At 36.1% G+C, this 22,004-nt stretch overlaps 1 protein-coding gene across 1 annotated transcript in view; it reads left to right on the top strand.

The window, feature by feature from the left end:
- ITPR1 (inositol 1,4,5-trisphosphate receptor type 1) overlaps positions 1-22,004 on the top strand; it is a 264,200-nt gene that overhangs the window by 174,239 nt on the left and 67,957 nt on the right. The window contains exons 38-39 of the mRNA XM_032210776.1: positions 19,676-19,808; positions 21,769-21,959. Of these exons, the coding sequence (XP_032066667.1) occupies positions 19,676-19,808; positions 21,769-21,959 (324 nt within the window). The remainder of the gene's footprint in view (positions 1-19,675; positions 19,809-21,768; positions 21,960-22,004) is intronic.

The raw sequence follows: 22,004 nt of genomic DNA, 5'->3' as shown, positions 1-22,004 counted from the left end.
TTCGCATTAAATCAGGATTGAGATCAAGCCCAGTTTAGAATTTAGCCCTCGATTAGCAGTGAAAACTCTGTTGGCTGATTTCAGTGGAAGGATTTCACGCTAGCAGCAGGTGTGTTTATAAATATAGGGGAATGAACACTATCTGTTTATTAAAAGTGTCTTCTGGCAGGAGTTTGCATTCCCTGAAACTTTTCTGAGGAAGCGTGGTGTTTTCTTTTTCCACCAGCCAATTTACAAACACATGGCACAAAGAAAGAAATGCCTTTTTTAAACTCATATTCTATGTCCAGTCAGTTTCTACTATTGAGGAGAAGAATAAGAAATTTACAGTTCTTCCAGAGGAAAAACACGCTTGTGATTGTGATGCATGTTTCTGCAAAAGTTGTGTTTCTTCAAGAGGAATTAGAGATAAAGTCGGCTATTTGTAACCATTTTGTTAAAAATGGTACTTTAAAAGTAAAGTGCATACTGAAATGCTCTGGATAAATTTATCGTTAAACCAAACTGGTCTGTGACCGAAAAATATAAAAAAAACCCTAAAATACAGTAACTCTTTAAGAAAAAAATCAGGGCAGAAATATTTAATTTCATTCTTAGAACTGGTCAAGATATATAAATACAATACTTTTCAAACACAGCTCCTGAACAAATAGCTGAATTTTATTCATCTGAATGTTTCAAGAATTCTTAAATACCAAAAAAAAAGTATTAAATAAGATACTATTTTTCCCAGTCTCTCACACCAACTTACTTAGTAAAGGATGTTTGGAAATTACATGTTGTTCCAAACAAGAAATTTATGACTCTTTCAGAAAGAGAAAAAGAAAACGTATTAGCCAAACCTTTCTCTTCTTCATAACCAGCCTTTTAATCTATATATGGATTTTTTTTTTAAAAAAAATACCTACTTATGTTCAATATTGTTGTGGTCTTGAACTAGATTGCATAGCTGCAGTGTCACGCCCATCACATCAAGAGTACAACTATGATAGAGTCATCATTGCCCTCCTCGTGCTTATCCCAGGTAGCCTGTTTTTATTCATTTATTTAGAAAGACCTTGTTTATAAAAATGGCATTCACCACACACTAGTTCACTGTAACACTTAAACTTAGCCAGAAGGGGGCACCCTAATGATGCTGAAGAAACTGAGAGATGTCCTACTTTGCTTTCCCTCCCTCCCTCCTTTCCTCCTACATTGCAGTGAACTGCTGTGTTGGACATCTGCCAGGCAGCAGTTACATAAGAGGCAGCTTTTTTTTTTTCCTTCCTGGAATTTAGTCTCTCTGCTGATGTGTGACCTTCAGCAGTAATTGCCAATAGAATGTGGTGGAGCTGTTTACTGTTCAGTCCAGACTGTGGCTGTCAGTATCCCAGACTGCACTGGCAGATACTGCGTCTGAGTGGATGTTAATTTTTTTTTTAATAAATAAATAAAAAGGCTAGTACAAGCTAAAGAAACATAGAAAGAGCTGGACCCAAAGCTTTGATATCCCTTTAGTGCATATGCAAAAACCTGCTTATCAGAGGAGAACACACACACACACACACACACTGCATCCATGTTTGTATGAAATAAAAAGATTGTACTGAGTAAAAATCTTAGGAAGCAGGAGGAATTTTTTTAGGAGAAATATTTTAGGGTAAAATATACCCAGATTGATTTTTCTTGTGTTGGAAGAAATGTCCTTCTGGGTTCGGTTCCAAGTGGGGCAAAAGACACTGGAGACATGGAGGCTGCTTGGAAAGATGGTTTTAATGGTGGACAGCACCACATGGCTTGAATCCTGAGCAGAAAAGGTGATCACATGCTTCAATGTTGGTGGAGAAGGGAGGAAGAAAAGCTGAGTCCCTGGTTTTATGCCCTCTCTGGCCTTTGATCTTGAGCTTGTATTCTGATTGGTTGTCCCATGGGCCCATGCAGGTCAACTCTCTAGGCTGTGTTTTGAATCCAGGTTTGGTTGAGTTCTCAGATGTCATGTGGTGAGTTGGGTAAAGGGCCCATATTATCATGCCTTAATCCCATCGCCCTGGAGCGGAAGGGGAGAACTCTTTATTATGTAAAGGGACTGGCTTGGCCACTTTAATGTCCCATTGACAAAGTGGGTGGAGGCAGGAAGCTACAGGGAGCTATTCTCTCTTTATAAAACATGTTTCTTCCTTTTTACATCCAGAGAAATATTCTGCCTTTTCAATATTTCCTAGGATATTTCATTTTTCTGGGAGAGGGCTGGGTGATAACTTCCTACACCTGAAAACAGTGGATTGCAGCATAGATGTTATCCTCCTCTGCAGACAAATAAACTGTTCTATCCTTGTACCTGTAGAAGACAGTCCTGCCAGAATAAATTATGGTAACCAAGAAAACTCTCACTAAGGAGAAGGTATAAAGGGACATTTTTGCTGGTGATTTTGACTGCAGTTCTTTCACGTAGGGAAGTTTCCTTATTCCTTGCTCCCCGAATGAGAAGAAAAGAAAAAGAAATGCACCTCAGATCGAGACGAAGAGTTTCGTTGTATATTTTTCTCCATTTCCGGCAGGCACACCGAGTCTTAACATGCGTATTTAATTTTTTTTAAAAAAAACCAAAGTTTGCAAAGCAGTTCACAGTAGTATTCACCAATGCTGAAAGACACGTAGTGATTGCCCAGTTTTTTTTCCACCCTCAAATGAAGCAGCCAGTTTTAGATGTAAATTGCTTAAGGCCTGCCTACTTTAGGGGCTTCCTCTCTAATGATTTGTAAGAAAAGATGTAATTCATCTCTTTTAACTTGACCTTTCAAACGTTTTACTTCAGGGTTGTCAAACTGGATTTCTTAGAGGGATGGATCAGCATTGTAGTTCTCCACAGGCCGCCCCGGGTGTGGGGGTGGAGAGATGGGACAGAGGCTTCCTGCAGTACCCTGATGGCCAAAATGGGGTGCGGGAGGCCGCACATGGCCCCCACACTCCATTTCCTGTCTGAACAGCTTCCTGCAGCACTTTGCTAGCCAAAATGGGGTTTGAGGGCAACACATTTCCTTCCCTCCCTCTGCGCCCGGTTTTGGCCTGCAAACTGCTGCTGTATGTCATCCAGGCAGAAAATGGGGCACCGTGGACCGGTCATTTGCTATTTCTAGGCTGGCCCCGGGAGCAGATTTAAGCATTTGGATTTGGCCCGCTGGCCTTGAGTTTGACACCCCTGATTTTAGTTGCTTTAACTGTATAGTTATTATACGCCACCATCCAATATGGAGGCAGAAAGGCAATACACATATATTAGTAACAGGATGAAAATAAGATAAGCCCTACATAAGTTGCAACCTTGCTGGGTACCAATACTTTAAGGAAGCTGGCCAGAACCACAAAGTGACCATGGGAATAACTCCAGGTGTGCTATTCAAATTGCACTGAATATACTGTTCTTATTCTAAAGGTCATCCTAAATTAAAGAAGAATGCATCAGGCTTTGATTACCTTGTATTTGTATAGCCAGGTCCAAGTAAAACTGCATGGGTACACAGATTGAAGGTGAAATATTCTAATACTTTGAGGCAGATTTAGAGAGATGAATTTTTAAACATTTTCCACATATTTTAGCAGTTCTCAAACCATGAATTGAGAAACCCTGGAGGAAGTTTTGCAAATTTGGAGGTTCTAGTTTTGTTTAAAAATTAATTGGACTAGCAAAGCAACAGGCACTCCAGAAATACTCAGGTCTTTCCTCTTTATTTTGCTCACGCAAAGCCCTACGGACAGTTGCGGAACCGCAAAATTAGAGAACTAGTGATTATAGGTTAGTATTATTTACCGTATATACTCGAGTATAGGCCGACCCGAATATAAGCCGAGGCACCTAATTTTACCACAAAAAACTGGAAAAGTTATTGACTCGAGTATAAGCCTAGGGTGGGAAATGCAGCAGCTACCGGTAAATTTCAAAAATAAAAATAGATACCAATAATGTTTTTGAATATTTATTTCAAAGAAAAACAGTAAACTAGCGGTGTATTCAATGAAATACTTCACTCACCTCATGATGCTGATGTCCCGCTGTGATGATGATGTCCCGTGCAGCCGCGGGAGCGATGTCCCGCCTCCTATGACACACGGCACAGTGATTCCTATCATTGGATCACTGTACCAGAGGAGGTGGGACATCGCTATGTGGCTGCTTGCCATAACAAGGAGGAGGTGGGACATTGTTGCAGAGCGGCAGGAGGGGGAGGAAGGGGAATCGTAAGACAGACCTGCATTACATTAGAACCTGAGGAGGGGGGATGGTGCGGTGCGCGCTGCGCGGCAAACTGACACAGAGGGAGGGGAAACTCACAGGGGCACTGGGCCATTCACGAGTGTCACCCAGCGGCATGGCCCCGCCCCTTTTTCTCCTCCATTTCGGGCAAATTTTTCACTGACTCGAGTATAAGCCGAGGCGGCTTTTTTCAGCCCAAAAAGTGGGCTGAAAAACTAGGCTTATACTCGAGTATATACAGTATTAGAAGAAAGTGATGCTTTATTTCCTATCATATAGGCCTAACCCCAGTGAAAGCATTTGTATTATTTCTGGGGTCTGTCATACAAAGCCATGTATCATTTTAGGGATCCCAGTTCCACAAAATTTGAAAATTCTTATTTTAAAGCAAACTTGTACCATAGCTTCACAAGCTGTATGCTTAATAACTTATATTATTAAATTGATGGTCAGCATTTCATTCTTTGCTTTTGCAGGAGGGAAAATCTTTGTATGAATGTTGCAAAAAGTTGAAAACCACAATGCAAACTCAACATAAAAAATTAAATTAAACAGCAGTAAACATTACAATACAAGGTGTCAACTCACCTTGGGCAATACCATCTCTCAAAAGCTCTATAATATAAACTCTGTTGGCAGTTTTTTGGAAGGATATCAAATTTAGTTCTAGCATGATCTCTAGATGAAGGTTGTTCCATTAATTGGGAAATATTTGTAGTTGTATTTAAATAGCGGGAAATTCTTACATTTCTTTCATAGAACTGCAGAGGAAATGAGGGAAATGACTAATTAAAAACTCTGTATTTTAGCAAATCAATTCATACATTGTTTATATTTTAATTTGGATGTGGGCCTCATTTGTTGACTAGGGCTGGTTTCCAGATGTCTGGTAGGAGGGAGGTATTATCACGTTTATTCATGTTGTGGGGGTGTTTTTCTATTTCGATGGCTTCCATAATTATTCTCTTGTTGAAGTGTTCAGTTTTGGAGATTAATTTGGTTCCTTCAAAATCAATTTCATGTCCTGTTGCTTTAAAGTGCTGGAAAAGGGAGGAAGTTTTTTTTCTTTTTTTCTTACTGCGTTCTTGTGTTTTGCGATGCGTGCATTTATTCTCCTATTAGTTTGACTAATTGTATGTGGCAGGGCAGTTTTTGCATGGTATTTCGTAGACTCCTTGGCTTTCTAGGTCATTTCAACACAAAAGAACAACGTACATGCTGGTCTTGTTGTATTCGGGTCTTTTCCTGTGTAAGATTGAGATTGTCTTGGCAACATTTCAGTGAGGTCTCACTCGCCATCTTCAGGCTAGGTTTTGGACCAGCATACCGGCACCGGTGAAAATCTACGAAAACAAACAAACATATATACATACATACATACATAATACATACATACATACATATTTATATACATAAATTAATTTTATGTATTAATTTAAACTAATACTACTACCTTTGTAAAAGAACTTATTTTTATCTGAAATTGTGATGAGAGAGTCAACCAAATTCATTCAGGTTGCTTTTGTTCAAGAATGAATACATTGATGGTCTTCTAAATTGAGATGGATGACATGTTTGAGATGTTGTTGAATTCCCAGAATTCCTTATTAGCTCTTAGCAATAGTTCTTAGACTTATATACCGTAGCCCTTCATGGTGCTTTATACCACTGTCGAGGTTGTTTGTCCCCAACAATCTGGGCCTTCATTTTACCGAACTTAGAAGGATGGAAAGCTGAATCAACCTGGAGATGGTCAGGATCAAACTCCTGGCAGTGGGCAGATTCAGCCTGCAATACCGCATTCTAACCATTGGCCATTCTGGCTATTCAGCCATTCTGAATCAGAATGGCTGAACCATTGGGAATTGTTTTCTACACCTATCTTAATTGACTGGAAGGAGTGAGAGAGGCTATCTGGGTTGAACTAATCATGTTTAGGCAATTAAGCATATCTAGTTTTGTTCAGAAATACAAAGTTAAGAGTACTAATGAAAGATAATATTTGTAGCTCAGGGATGAAGTGTGGATCCTTGATGCTCTTTGAGCTTGGCTATTTTCTTGCAGATATTGCATTACACATTACCCTTTCATTACATTTCACTTTATTGATAATGTTACCTAATTTGGTAGTAAAATGTCTGCAAGAAAACTACCCAGCTCACAGAGCATCAAGGACTTCAAGGTTAAGAGTAATATGAACCTAATTAAGATAAAATTAAGGTTAATTCAGGAGTACCTAGTAACAAGTAACAAAGAAGAAATGTTATGTAAAAATATACAGCAAATAATGGAGTAATAAAATGGGGTGGGAGGGGCTTCATTCATTAATTCTGGCAATTCATTGAATGTTGCCAGAATTAAAAACATATCTATTTTAACTTTGAGCAAATAAATCAAATTTAGATTCCTTCCTTTTGCTTTTAATAATCTTGATCTTTAAAGTCTTCAAATAATGCCTAAATAAATTTAATTTATTTTCATTCGTTCTTTGTCCCTTCTCAAAAAATATCTTTAAAACTTTAACCAGTGTATTTTCAAAATCCAATATAAAAAATATATACAGGTATTTATTTATTTTGGGGGGGGGTGTTATTTATATATCCCTTTTTAATTACTAAGATATCAGCTGCTTTCATTTGTATATCCAGTGTAGCATTTTTCCCCATATCATTCTTGTAGCCTGTCATTTTTAAACCCCCTTTCAGATCCCCCTCATTCTTGTCCAGCATGTCTTGTCTCTCTACCATAACATGTTTTAAACACAGTCTGTCATCTTCTACTTGAAAGTATATATCACATAATTAGCAGAGGTCTGTCAGACATTCATTGGATTGTTTCCCAGCTGTTATGGGAACTACATTAATGTGAATTACTTGTTCAGCTAGAAGACCACGTGAAAGCATTTGTCCCTGAACACTAATGATAAATTTCTGCATAACAACACAGGGGTGTCTTGTTTTGTTGAGATGGCTATGAGACTGTAAGACAAACACTGCTCTGAAATGATTTACGAGGCCTTCATTACCTACAAAAATGGCTGCAACTATGTTATTTAATAATGTGGAGAGCTAGTGTGGTGCAATTAGTTCTTGACTTACAGCCACAATCGAGCCCAATGTTTCTGTTGCTAACCAAGACAGTTAAGGGAGTTTTGCCCCATTTTATAATAGCAATAGCACTTAAACTTATATACCGCTTCACAGTGCTTTACAGCCCCAAGTGGTTTATAGAGTCAGCATATTGCTCCCAACAATCTGGGTCCTCATTTTACTGACCTCAGAAGGATGGAAGGCTGAGTCAGCCCTGAGCCTGGCGAGATTGGAACTGTCAAATTGCAGTTAGCTGGCAGTCAGCAGAAGTAGCCTGCAGTACTGCATTCTAACCACTTGTTAAGTGAATTACAATGTTAAGTTAGTAACACAGTTGTTCAGTGAATCCGGCTTCCCCATTGAATTTGCTTGTCGGAAGTTTTCAAAACGTGATCACATGACTGCCCTACACTGCAGCCGTGATAAATACATGTCAATTGCCAAGCGCCTGAATTTGAGCACATAACCAGTGGATGTGGCAACCATCATAAATGTGAAAAGCAGTCCTAAGTCACTTTTTTCAGTGCCGTCGTAACTTCGAATAGTCACAAAGCAAACTGTTGTAAGTTGAGGACTACCTATACCATAAGATGTTGAACTAGAATTTGGTAGTTCAAACTCATTTTCAGCTAGAGAAATTTCACTGGATGATTTTGGGCTAGTCATTCTCTCTCACCCATTTTATTTGACATGGTTATTATTATGGTGGATACTGGGAGGAAAAGAATGTAAAATAGCCTCCCATCAAGTGCTACAGGAAAAACAGGGCATAAATCTAAAAGTTAAATAATTAAAATCTATTTGATGACTCTGTGTGTGTGTTTGTAAAATCTACATAATAATGTAGATTATTATATAATAGGTACAATACTGATAGTCTAAACAATAGCAATAGCAATAGCAATAGCAGTAGACTTATATACCGCTTCATAGGCCTTTCAGGCCTCTCTAAGCGGTTTACAGAGAGTCAGCATATTGCCCCCAACAATCTGGGTCCTCATTTTACCCACCTCGGAAGGATGGAAGGCTGAGTCAACCCTGAGCCGGTGAGATTTGAACCGCTGACCTGCTGATCTAGCAGTAGCCTGCAGTGCTGCATTTAACCACTGCGCCACCTTGGCTCTTAAACAAGTTTATCACATTTAATATTTGGTAATTTTACTTATATATTTCCCTTTTCCTAGATTCTACTGGTTTACAGACAAAAATTCCATTCCAAATGTGTATATTGACACATTTAGTTAGAAATTATTTCAAAATTTAACTAATTGGGAATAAAACTATTTTTTCATTCACATCAGTGGTGGGGTTCAAAAATTTTGACTACCAGTTCTGTGGGTGTGACTTGGTGGGTGTGGCTTGGTGGTCATGGCAGGGGAAGGTTACTGCAAATTCCCCATTTCCTCCCGATCAGCTCGGGAGGCAGAGAAATAGCTGGGGGCAGGGCCAGTCAGAGGTGGTATTTACCGGTTCTCTGAACTACTCAAAATTTCCGCTCCAGAACTTGCCAGAACCTGCTGAATATAACTCTGTTACTGTTAATTGTTAATCCTGTGCATTGTTTCAAATTAGATTCATTTAATTACTGGAGGGTGTTCACCATTGAAAAAAGGATAATTTGTGGTTCCTCCCGTCTAAAAACTTTCTTTCTAAATTACTTTAATATGAGGGTTTTTTGGCACATTCATTTATTCACTGAGTGTGTTTGTAAGTTGTCTCAATCTATACAGTATTTTTCCAAACTATTTTGTGCTTACATATGTACACCTGTAGGTATAGGATTTTCTTGATAGAGTATCATTCAAAAGAGGGATATAACTACTTATACCTTGTATGTTTTAATTTTTTATGTACATTAGTCATATCAGCACTGTACTGTTGTTATTGTTTAATGTTACTTATCTTCACTTGTGTGTCTTAGCCATGCATTTAAATGTAAAGTTTTCTGTTTTAATATTTGCTTTTAAATAGCTGCCTAAATCACCTGAAATGGAAAACGATATAGAGGTGTGTCACTTATTCACCTATATTTGTAAAATGTAGAAATATTGGTGATTTTGAGAATAGCTGTGGTTGAGGATAGATCTGTGTTTTGGGATGTTTGAAATTTTAAACTAAATGTTAGATATTATTCAGTGACCCTTATATGTTTTTTCTCTTAGTATTTGAATTTAACATGGAGATGACCACTAAAATTAATGAATTAAAATTAATGTGCATTATTTTAAAAGTGTAAAATCATTGCAAAGTAATTATGCAGTGATAAAATTATAAATTTAAACCTTCGTGCATGTAAGTGTGTGTTTGTGTATTTACTTATCAAAAGTACCACTTCAGATTTATTTTGGTTTATCAAAATTTTCACCCTGAATGTATCATAATCTTTCAGTTAGGAATTTGGAGTTTAAAAAAAGAATTAATTGACCATAAAGTCCTTTTTCAACTCTTAGTGACCATAGAGATCTATCTCTAACCCTTTCTTTCAAGATGTATACTCATTGCCACTATAATTGAATCCATTACCTTTTTGCTGGTTTGTTGTCTTCTATTTCCTTCCAATTTCCCAGCATTAGAGCTTATTCCAGAAAGCTGGATGTTTGCATAATGTGTCTGGAATAGGATAATTTTAGCTTGGTTGTTTGTTCAATGATTTATCAGTTTGGATTTTTGGCTGTCCATGGTGTACTCGGGAATTATAACATCATAGGGCTGGAAGAAACCTTGGAAATCTGCTAGGCCAGCCCCTGTTCAGGGCAGATACCATATACCATCCCAGTCAAATGATTGTCCAGTCTGTTTTTGAAAATCTCCAATGATGAAGCACCCACAACCACAGGAAGCATGCTATTCTGTTGATTATTTGTTCTCCTGTCAGAAAAAAATCTCCTTACTTCTAGATTGGATATGTCTTTTAACAAACTTTCACCCATTATTTCTTGTCCTGCCCTCTGGTGCCTTAGAGAATAGGCCAACCCCTCTTCTTTGTGACAGCCCTTCAAGTATTAGAAAACAATTATCATTTAAAGACATCAATATCCTTCTTATTTTTCTCCTATAAAGTCTTTTACTTCTATAGAGGATCATGGAGAATATAATGGCTTGCACAATTCTGATCTTTGTAGGTATTGAAAAAAAATATTGCAAGTTAGCAGGTGCTATCGAATATCTATGTGCAATAAAATAAAAGTTCCCCTTGCACATATGTGCTAGTTATTCCTGACTCTAGGGGGTGGTAATCATCTCAGTTTCTAAGCTGAAGAGCCAGCACTGTCTGATGATGCCTCCATGGTCATGTGGCCAGCGTGACTAAATGCCGAAGGTACACGGAATGCTGTCGCCTTCCCACCAAAGGTGTTTCCTATTTTTCTACTTGCATTTTTAAATGTTTTCGATCTGCTAGGTTGTCAGAAACTGAGACAATTAATGGGAGTTCACTCCATTATGTAGCACTAGAGATTTGAACCGCCAAATTGCCGACCTTTCTGATTGACAAGCTCAGAGTATGAGCCACTTCGTCCCTCTTTATGTGCAATAGAGACAGCTAATATATTTACCCCATCTTTTAATTTTGTAGTCAGGGGGACATGTCAGTGTATTTAGTTCAAGAACACATATTACTGCAAGTTTATAAACATAATTAACTCTACTAAACATACTGATTTTTTTCTCTCTGCAGAGCCCTTATCATCCTTGAACACACATATTTTCTAAAATATTGACCAGAGAGACTCTTGACCAGATTCAGAACATGATCTTTCATTCTTTCACTTTAAAGAAATGTACCATAGCTACAAATGTATAAACCCTTCTTGTTTTTGTTTTCTAGAGATTCTAATTTGTGTTAAATAATAATACAATGATATTCACATTCACTTTTACTTCTAGATTATCAATGATTTTTTCCAAAAGCCTGAAATATTCTCTAAAATTCCATTTGAAATTCTGTTTCTGATTCAGACATACATTAAATTATATTTAATGTTAGATACATGACAGACAACAAGTCTCAGGTTTAAGTGTGGTCCTTCAGAAAGTTAAAAATAAAATTGGCTGTCAGTATTAAACTAACTGCTTTCCCCCAAAAGACGTATAGCAAAATTGAAAATAGCTTAAATGAGCTTTCCCTAAACTGATACTCTCTAGATACAGTATATAGTTGTAAATGCATCAGAAAACAGACATTCTCAGGCTGCTTCAAAACTGTTGAAGCTACTAACCCAAAATAGGTAGATCTGGTCTGAAGCCGGGGAAATGAGCAGTCAAGAGTATATTGACCAGAAAGGAGGAAGAGGCTTCAGACTTAAATCTTAAGGCTGCTAAAAGCTTATTTATAGGCCTCGCTTTCTGAGTTCTGCAGTAGACAGCTGTTCTGCCTCGCATCTTGTTTGCAATAAATCTTACCTCTAAGCCTTGATTGGGATTAGGTTCCTGGATGTAGTATTGTGTTTCTAGAGAGAAGAAAATTATAGCTATTTTGGATTTGAAGTTGGGCAGCAAGACCTGCATGCTTTTCATCTCAGGAGGAAAATGCTTCAGCCAGGAGAGTAAACACTTTACGCAAACATTACTGCAATGCTGTTTGCTGTGGATCAAGTTCTTTGCTCCAGAACCAAGTTGCTATCCAGTTGGACCAGAAAACATCAATAATTGACCAATTTTCCAGCAGTTAGGTAGAAACCTCCACAATAAGTTGACCATTGAATGGGTGTACCAGTGTTGAAAAATCATAACCAGTCCATACGCTGCTTATCATTAGGGCCACTGAAGAGAAGTTTCAAATAGCATACTGCACATTGCAGTCTAGACCCTCTGCTATACAGTGTTTTTATAAATGCCTATTAACCATTGGAACAATGAGGCAGGAGGGACACAGAAAGGAAGTTCTTTCTGTGCCTGATTCAATCTATACTCATTGGGAGCAAGAGCCATATGCATGGGCTGGGATAGATTGCCTTCATGGAACTTCTTTTTGTCTCCATCTTTTTTCTTAGGAATGGGGAAATCTGTGCCAGAATTTCGTTTTATTTTTAGCTCACCTTTATTACTTTAACAATTTGCTCCTTCTGTTGAAACAAAAACTTTTTCAGCTTTTCCCATGACATCTGGCCAATGGAATATTTGACTATTTGAAATTCTTGTCTCCTTTGTCATGACTTTTTATGATCTCGTAGGCTCATGTTTCTTCTTATCAAACATGTTGCCCTGCGAAGCTTCTTATCTGACTGTAAAGTTAGTTCCTTTCATCTTTCTCTTTTGCTCCTGGGACAGCTCATCTGATTACTATTCAGCATGGGGTTTTTTTAAACTATAGGTTTCATCACAACCTCATTTACGATAGAAGTTCTCTTCTGGTATGTTTTTGGAATTTTTATGTTCTCTTTTGAACTAACAACATATCTTCTGCTCATTGACAAAGGTTACATAGTAAAAGAGAGGAGGCTAATGCCCACTTTAGAACAATACTTCCATGGGTAAGTTTATTACCAATAGAACAATTGATCTCATCTTTTATGTGAGTCTGAATTTGCTTATAATAACTTCTTCATATTTCCTGATTCTGATGTCTACATTTTAATAGCAATAGCACTTAGATTTATATACCACTTCACAGTGCTTTATAGTCCCCTCTAAGTGGTTTACAGAGTCAGCATATTGCCCCCAACGATTAGGGTCCTCATCTTACCAACCTCAGAAGGATGAAAGGCTAAGTCAACCTGGACTGCTAAATACAAACTGATGATAGTCAGCAGTTACCCTGCAGTACTGCATTCCAACCCCTGCATCACTACATCGCTTCATTTTAAGCTACCCTTAGTAGCTACCACCTCTTCTCCTGAATCCCTTCCATTCCAGACCTCTCTCATTTTCTCATGGGAAGCCAGCCAGAACCACTTCAAAAATCAATTGGATCATGTCATGAGTTCCTACAAATGCTCTGCTGTCTTCGATAGCTTTTGTCACTACTATTAATAAAGGGCTATGCAGATATGGGAAGATCATGGGAAGCAGCAGAAGACACATATCCCCATTGTCTCACCTGACAGTAGTATTTGCAGCACCTTAATGGCCAAATCACCTAACTGGACACAAGTTCTGTCTTCAGTGCCTCCCAGGAATTCTGATTCTTAGATGAAAGGGAAGTGGATTTGGGTTAGGGAGAAAGTTGCAGAGGAGAGTTTTGGAATAGATGGAGTACTGACAAATGTAAGAGATTAATCTCCACCTACATCTATTTTTTCCTATTGGAGGAAGACAGAGTAGAATACCTCAAAATAAAGGAATCATCCCTAATTTATGTCAAAGACCCAGGGGGACCATAATGTAGAAATGGAAAAATATAATTTCTTTCATTTCCTCCTGATTAGAGAGTAGGAATAGGAAATCCATGTGGGGTTTCTAGTTCCAGTGGGGAAATAAAAGAAAAAATAGACAAGGAGGCCAAACAAAATTATTATATGGACAAAATAAATGTGAAGTTTAGGAAAAGAACAATCAACAATTCATTGACCAGGAAAAATAAGATGACTTAAATCCTGGGTTCTTTATTTTATATGATTTCTATATAATTATATTTTTGTATCAGGCAAATGTCCCATACATATGTAACATCTTTGCAACAATAAAACTCTTATGTATCAGTTCTGAGCCTGATCATCTTCTAATTCCTATACATCAAAGCTTTACTATACCTCGTGCGCTGACTATTAAGCCATAATTTTAGCATTGTCTTTTTAAAAAAATCATTCACCCTGAAGAATCTTTCAAAAGGTAATCAAGACAACACAAAAATTACCATATCTAGGGAAAAAAAGTTATGATGAAGGGAGGATATCTCTTCAGGCAGAAAATAAATGTTTTTCCATGTTTGGAAATATTTTAAGTAAAGTGAATTGTATGTAAAGTTCAGTGTGTTCAGTGTAAAATATGTGTTTGCATGGTGACAGCCAATATTGTTATTTTTTTGCATTTTCTAATATTACATAAGTCTGTATTTATTATGCAAAGCAGAAAACAAACCATGAATGCAAATATTAACATTACCAAAGTTAAATGATGAAAACTTTCAGTAGATCAGGAGTGGGCAATCCTTGAGTTTAAACCAATCCCCCCACCCCCATGCTGGTCTCCCAAGATCCGCAGAGACCTAGTGATGTCCCCAAGAGGCATGAAAGATGAAAAAAAAGTGGATCTTTTGGTGAGAATTTTAAGGATATTTTTAAGGATAAAACTATATCTGGATTTCCTTAGGCATAAGATACCAATTTCCACTTTTATCCTGAAAAAAATTTCTGCTCAAATGTGGCCACATTTTTTTGAGTTGTGTGGTGGCAGTTGGGATCTGCGGGCTGCAGATTGCCCACCCCTGCATTTTTTTAATCACATGATTTAACCTCCTGTAGTTCTCTGAGTGATATAAATCATTGTATAAGGGCAATACTTGTTTATTTTAAATTTATTTAGAATCTCTGTAGTACCAATCTTTAAAAAAATTTCTCCATACTCGCCAGGAGCTTGATCAAAGTCTACCAGAGAGACAACTTGAAGATCAAAAAAGGGTATGTATCTTCAGCAGTGGATTAAAGATGAATATGATGGATGTGAATTGCAGAAGGGCTTAGTTTTTTTATGTATTTATTTTAATTAAGGAAAATAATATGTAAAGAAAGAATTTTTCCCTCAAAATGTTATGAAAACAAAAGAGGCTTTAATCAGTTTTTAAAGCATAAATTGAGCATTTGGAAGTTGTTATATAGGTTGTTAAATAATATTCTCTCTTCCTATCTTAAATATGTTACTACTACTGATTTTTACGTGCAAGATTTGTTGATTCCTGATTTGCTTCATATGATATTGAAAAACAAGTCAATCCTAAAATCTATGGGCTGCTGAAGTATTTGGTGATGCATTGTTGCTTTAGATTTCAATGAATGAATTAACATTAGATTTCAATGAATGAATTAAGAGAGAAATACTGTGGTAAAAGCAACATTCCATTTAACTCTGAATGATTAGCACCTTAGTAAACCAGGATTTCTTTTCTTTTTCTATCAGTTGAGCATGGCACAGAATCTCTGTGAGGAGGATGTGTGGTTTGATAATCAATCAATCAATCAATCAAATAATATCTATTGCACAGAGAAATAGAAACGAAAATATCTTTACAAACTGAATGGCTCTTATCATACTGAAGATGTATTGTAGCAGTATAAAGTGTACAATTCTTTTACATATCACTAATTTCAGAAAGTATATAAAAGTAATAGCTTTCATTTACAAATATTGCATTTCCCAGGACAATTACTTTTTTGGGGAATAACACAGACACCTAGATCTAATTATCATGAGTGCTTTCTTTTTTTCTGTGAAGATGAGAATTAAGATTAATTTCAATGTATATCTAAAACTATGTAATGATATTATTGTTGCTACTAGTAACAACTACTGTAGCTTTCTTTGAAGCAGAAAGAATTTTATTGGTTGAAGTGCAATTAATTTGCTTGATTTTGTTGTTTTCAAGTTATATAAATGAAACAATTGATCTCAGTAGATAGATAGATTGATAGGTAGGTAGATTCTTTATTTTGTTGTATGTAACCCAAACTGCATGCAACCATTGTTAGTTGAATTTAACTTTTATCAGGCCGGAAATTATTATTGTTCAGCTCAGATTTGATATGTGTAATCATGTTCTATTCTTACATTAATACTGTTTACAGCTGATACTAGTATTGTCTAATTAAACACACACACACAATTATAGGAGTGAAAGTTCGGTATATCTGAAGGCATGATACTGAAAAGTTTGCTTTAATAAGGCATATTTAAATGTCACTAACATAGTTCATGAAAAACCTACTAGAGCATTGTCCCTTGGTCAAACACAGCTCAGGTAACAGCTAAAATTCTTTCTACCTGATAAAACTGACTCAAATATTGTTCAAGTTTTTCAAGGGCAATTATGTGAAGTGCAGGCAAACCAAATTCAATCTGAGTGACACTTCTTTCTCATTGGAGTCACTAGATTGTGTGAATAAGATCTCTTGCTGAAGTCAAAATTCATATTACCTTCTTAATGTTTGAGGAAATGCTTCCTGTAATCCTTGATATAGTTATCTTTAATCATGGTAAAACCAGTACAGACTCTGAGAGATCTGTTATCTGTTCCTGTAAACAGGACATGTACATAAAAATGAAAGATACAAAAGTGATTTTTATTTGCAGAAAATTATTAATATTCATTTCTGTGCTCTCTTAAGAAACTATGTACATAGGGCATTTTTAAGTAGTGTATACTTTAATATCTTAAATGTTCAAAGCACATGGAAATAATTACTTCATGTGGATACAAAAATAAAGTTATTTCCAGGCTGTTTACTGCTGCTATTATTTATTTTATTATTATTTTCCACTTCTTAAAGATACTGAACACCTTGACCAAATTTAGGGATATCATAGGTAATGTGTTTAACACCTCAAGAAATTTGGATGCAGCTGATTCAGTTCCAAGGATATGTTGTGTAACAAAGTAATGCTTAAGAGGTTTGCTCAATACAGAATTTTCTATGAATTTGAGTTTTGTATAACTCTTAAATTAAAAAAAAACCTTTTGCAAAAAGTTACTTCATGCTATCTTGAAATTAGATGAAATTAAACTTTAGGAATATTTAGACAGTGTTAAAGGTGCTTCTATCTCATAAAAGAGTGGCCAATATTCACCGCTTGCAAAATTGATATATTGGGACTTTGAACTATTCTAATCTGTTCCACTTTTCACAGCAACTGTTCACTAGAGCAGTACTGAACGTGCCAGGAGTGGATGTGTCAAGAATAGTGGTTCATCTGATGGTGGTGATATGGCATAAAATGAAATAAAATACAAATGGATTCTGATTCTATCCTGCAGGTTTATTGCTGACAGGAGAGAACAGCTCTTCCTTTTTTCCCAGAAGTCAATAATAAGACAGAAAAAAAGCCCTGAAATAATATTTATTATTAGATTTACAGTGTTAACTTTACCTGCTTGGACTTCCTTCTAATATCACTTCTCTAAGTTGAGATATTTGGATGGGCTTCTCTTTATGGCAACCATCTCTGCAGTATTCTGTAAAACAAGAAAACTTGTTTGCCCTCATATGCAGCTGCTGAAAATTAAAGGAAAATTTCTTTTCAGAATGCAACAAATGTATACTAAAAACTTTAATTGCTTAGTTATATTTGTAGACAGTTCTAATATTAATGGTAATCATTAATATAAAGGTAGGAAAGAAGGAGGTAGGGACAGTGGTATCCATTTCCTATCATGTGACATTTCCTGTTGAAATATTTGCATTTCATGATTCGCCTTTTTGAAATTTAAGAAATTGTTAGTCAGAGTGTGTATGTTAGGTTATAATTATCTGGATTTAAAAGTTAATATAACTGAATTAGAAAATTCTAAAATAAAGGACACTCTTTGGATGCTTCCTTGGCAGCTGGAGAGAAGGGAAAACAAAACCTTGTTTCGAAACTAGAGTGGCAGTGTTTACTAGTTGGAAGAATGGCAGAGCACCAAAAAGAAACCATAACATTACAACAGATTATGCTTGAAAGTCAAAAATTATTAGAAACAACAGGGAGAATTGAGAAGAGATTGGAAAATATGGATTGTAATCCAGTGAAATTCAATGGAAGAGTTGACGATATCCAGCAAATGGAAAAAGTGGAGGTTAGAGTTCTAAAAACCCAGGGGAGAAATGAACAAAGAGGCAAGATAATTGTGGATATTGACAGTGAACTGAGTGGTTGGAGATGGAAAGAGTGGAACATGGAAAGGGAAAATAGATGGAAAGGAGCTCTACCCCAGATATCAAGGTATAGAAGAAGAAAAAAGAGAAGAATTGATAGATTCAAGGAGAGAAACTTTGACAAAAGCACTACTGATAACCAAAGATAAGCTGATTAAAGAAGTTGATGGAGGGTCTCGAGATTTTACAAGATATGTAAAAAGCAACAAGTTGCAAAGAGAAGTCCAGACAAATTTGATTAAGGAAATAACAAGAAGACTAATTCCACAAATGGCAAAAGACATCAGACTGCACTATTACTGGAAAGACACAGGTTGAGATATGAAAACTAATAACAAACTATTAGTCAAATTTAGTTAAAATTAGACCATTATGTGAAAAATGAGGTGATAATGGATATAGTTAGATAAATAATTGATAATGATAATAATGTACACATATGTATTGGTTTGATAAGAGGAAATTTGGTATAAATTCTAAATGGTGATCATGAAAGGAAGTTTAGAAACTGTTATGTATGAAAGCTTATAATATTAAAAAAGAGTAAGTTAAATTTAGTTAAACTAAGACCAAAAAAATGAAATGATGATGGATATTGTTAAATAAATGATTTATAATGAGAATAATGTAATATTTGTATTGACATGATAAAAGGGAAATTGGATATAAATTGTAAACAGTGATTAAGAAAGGTTTAGAAACTTTATTATTAAACATAATTAATTTTTATTTAGAAAGTGTTATAAAGATGTAATGTTGCTGGATGATATTGAAAATAGATAACGGAATGCCATCATGTGGTTTTGCTTTAAATTTTGGAATATTTTATATAAAGGGATGCAAAAACAACTTATAGTCATATGAAGATTGAGGTATGATGATAGTAATATATAGACATAAATATATTTGATTTAAAATATCTAACTTGATATGAATTGTAGGTGATGACTGTGGAAGGGATGCACGAAAGCTCTTTGTAACCAATTGACACACTTTTTACAATTTGTAATGGAAGATACTTTTGTGGCGTTTGTTGTGTTTTGTCTGTTTATTCAAAAATAAAAAATTCTATTAAAAATAAAATAAAGGACACCCATTCAGTTTACTTCACTAATAAAGGCAATAGATGCACATATATTTTATTTCATGATAATAAATACCTTTCTGAAAGTCTTAGAAGGGAAAATTTGCATAACAAATACTTTCAATAATTGTGTCCCCTAACTATACTATAATTAGTTTCCTAAATATTTAAGGGCAGTGTCCTATATGCAATTTTCACTGCTTTTTCCATGTTTCATTCGTATTAGAATATGCTATTTTTTTAGTATAAAGCTATTTATTAGTAGCATTTATAAATGCATCTGAAGATCTAGACATACCATTTCTAAATGGGTATAGGTACATTGTATTTCTGTTGTTGTTTTTATACATTCATATCTCTTCTTTCCAGTTTTATTTCTGTTGTGCCTCTGACCAGCTGAAATCCAGTTTTACTATTTTTGTTGACTTTGGCTCACTTGTTCCATTCATTGTGTGTTTCTGTCTTTCAATATCTTTGAATTAAGGGGGAGGCCCTGAGACAGGTTTTGGTAAATCGTTACTACGGGAACATCAGAAGTGGAGGAAGACGAGAGAGCCTCACCAGCTTTGGCAATGGACCTTTATCTCCTGCAGGGCCCAACAAACCTGGAGGAGCAGGTAGGCTGTTTTGAGTGCTGCTTGATAACTTGTGAGACTCCCATGTTGGCTCTTCTGTCTCTTAACTGCTAGATTAATCTGGCTGACAGTCTCCGCAGCTGTTTCAGCAGATATTTTTCATTCTCTATTACCTCTCTGTCACTCAGAAAGTTGGCTCTTGAATTAAAGTATTGGAAATTGGTCTGTTCATTCAGCCTCCCCCCCTTTTTTTTTTTACAATTCATTATGCATGCATTTTTACTAGTGTGAAACTTATTGATATTCATAATTTTCTTGGTACCATCTCTTTATTAAAATCACTAAGTGGTTTTATTTATTGTTTATTTGTTTATTTATAGACCACATTTTTGAAACACCCATCACTTTCACAGGGGTTTATTTATTAAAGATTATTTATTAAATAGATAGAAACAACAAAAACCAAGTAGGCCATTTGTGCAGTGGGTAATGTACTTGGCTAGAAACCAAGAGGCTGTGAATTGTAGTCCTCCCTTAGCACGAGTGGGTGATTTTGGCCCAGTCCTGCCCTCAAATCAATGCAGCACAAAGAGTTGTTTTTGTGGGGAAAACAGCTGGTAAATATATATGCCATCAGGTTTTGACCATTAATTGAGAAGATTTTTGTACATAGACTTTAGCAATAAATCAGTTTAATTGAACCTTCATGTGTAGCTTTCGTGCCTAACATGCATTTACGACAGCAGTTGTGGCCTTATTAGTTGCCATTGTTAAGCAAATCCTGAGCAATGTCATGTGATTCCCATTTGCAACTTACTGTCTCCTTCCCTATTGACTTTGCATGTTGGAAGATGCAGTGAATGACGTAAATGGCAATCACACAACTACGGGGTACAATACATTTGGAATTGTGAGCTGGTTGCTAAATCATGATTACATGAAATCATGATTATATGATGGCAGGCAATTCCGAGGACTGCTCATAACAGCAATAGCACATAGGCTTATATACTGCTTCATAGTGCTTTACAGCCCTTTCTAAGCGGTTTATAGAGTCAGCATATTTTCCCCAACAATCTGGGTCCTCATTTTACTGACTTTGGAAGGATGGTAGGCTGAGTCAACCTTGAGCTAGTCAGGATTGAACTTTTGGCTATGGGCAGAGTTTGCTTGCAAGACTACATTCTAACTTCACCACCACGGTTCTTAAGCTTCAAATACATCATAATTTAGAACAGTCACTGAACATGTGATCATTGAAGGAGGACTATACATAATGACAGACTATCTGACCTAAGGAAAAATATAGGACTGCTAAGAGATTATAATTTTCAATATTTGCATGCAAATTGTCCCATGATATCTCTGGTTTAAAGAATGAAGCAAGAGGTGATAACTTGGGGAGACCACATGGGTACAAATAATAAATCTTTGTAAATCCTGAATTCTGAATGACATTTATTTTTATTGTCTTAACTAAAGGATTGAAAGGAGAATGGGAATTAAATGAATAATTATATTGTTTGTGTCACCACAGTGATTATACTTGCACCTAATAATAGAAATTCTCTAGGTGATTTATAATTGGTTTGTATTGGCGTCTAAACTAGCCTTCTTAGAAAGGTTTTGTAGGCTTCTTTTTTCAAATGGTTTGAATTACGTTGGTTGAATTTATTCCTGGTTTAGTAATTTATTATTGTTTTCTGATAGTTATGAAACCATTCTAACATTGTTGCTATTTATAATGCTATCACATTTGAGGAGCTTGAGTTTGGAGAGAATATTAAAAAAGAAACAACGTTTCTAATAGCACCATCACTTGCTAACACCATAAAGAGCAAAGCATGATAGTGCAAAGCAGATAATAAACGGGAACACATTCACAGCTAAAACTTACTTTGCTTGCTTTAATTGCTTGAAGGGAAGCAACACATTTTCTAATGCTGAGCAACCCCAAAAGCTTCATTTTTCTTTTTTTTTTCTTTTTTTTTTCTTTTTGTAGGAAGTGGGTCGGGATCCAGCTCAACCAACCGTGGTGAAATGAGTTTGACAGAAGTCCAGTGTCACTTGGATAAGGAAGGAGCATCCAATCTAGTTATAGACCTCATCATGAATGCCACTAGCGATAGAGTTTTCCATGAAAGCATCCTGTTGGCTATTGCCCTACTGGAAGGTGGCAACACAATTATACAGGTAGGAAAAGTATTCCCATGGTTTCTGAATCTACAGAAAAACAAG

This window comes from Thamnophis elegans, chromosome 2, assembly GCF_009769535.1.
Source record: "Thamnophis elegans isolate rThaEle1 chromosome 2, rThaEle1.pri, whole genome shotgun sequence".
Lineage (NCBI taxonomy): Eukaryota > Metazoa > Chordata > Lepidosauria > Squamata > Colubridae > Thamnophis > Thamnophis elegans.
Note: the sequence above shows the minus strand (reverse complement) of the source record. Positions and strands in the feature narration are given on the sequence as shown.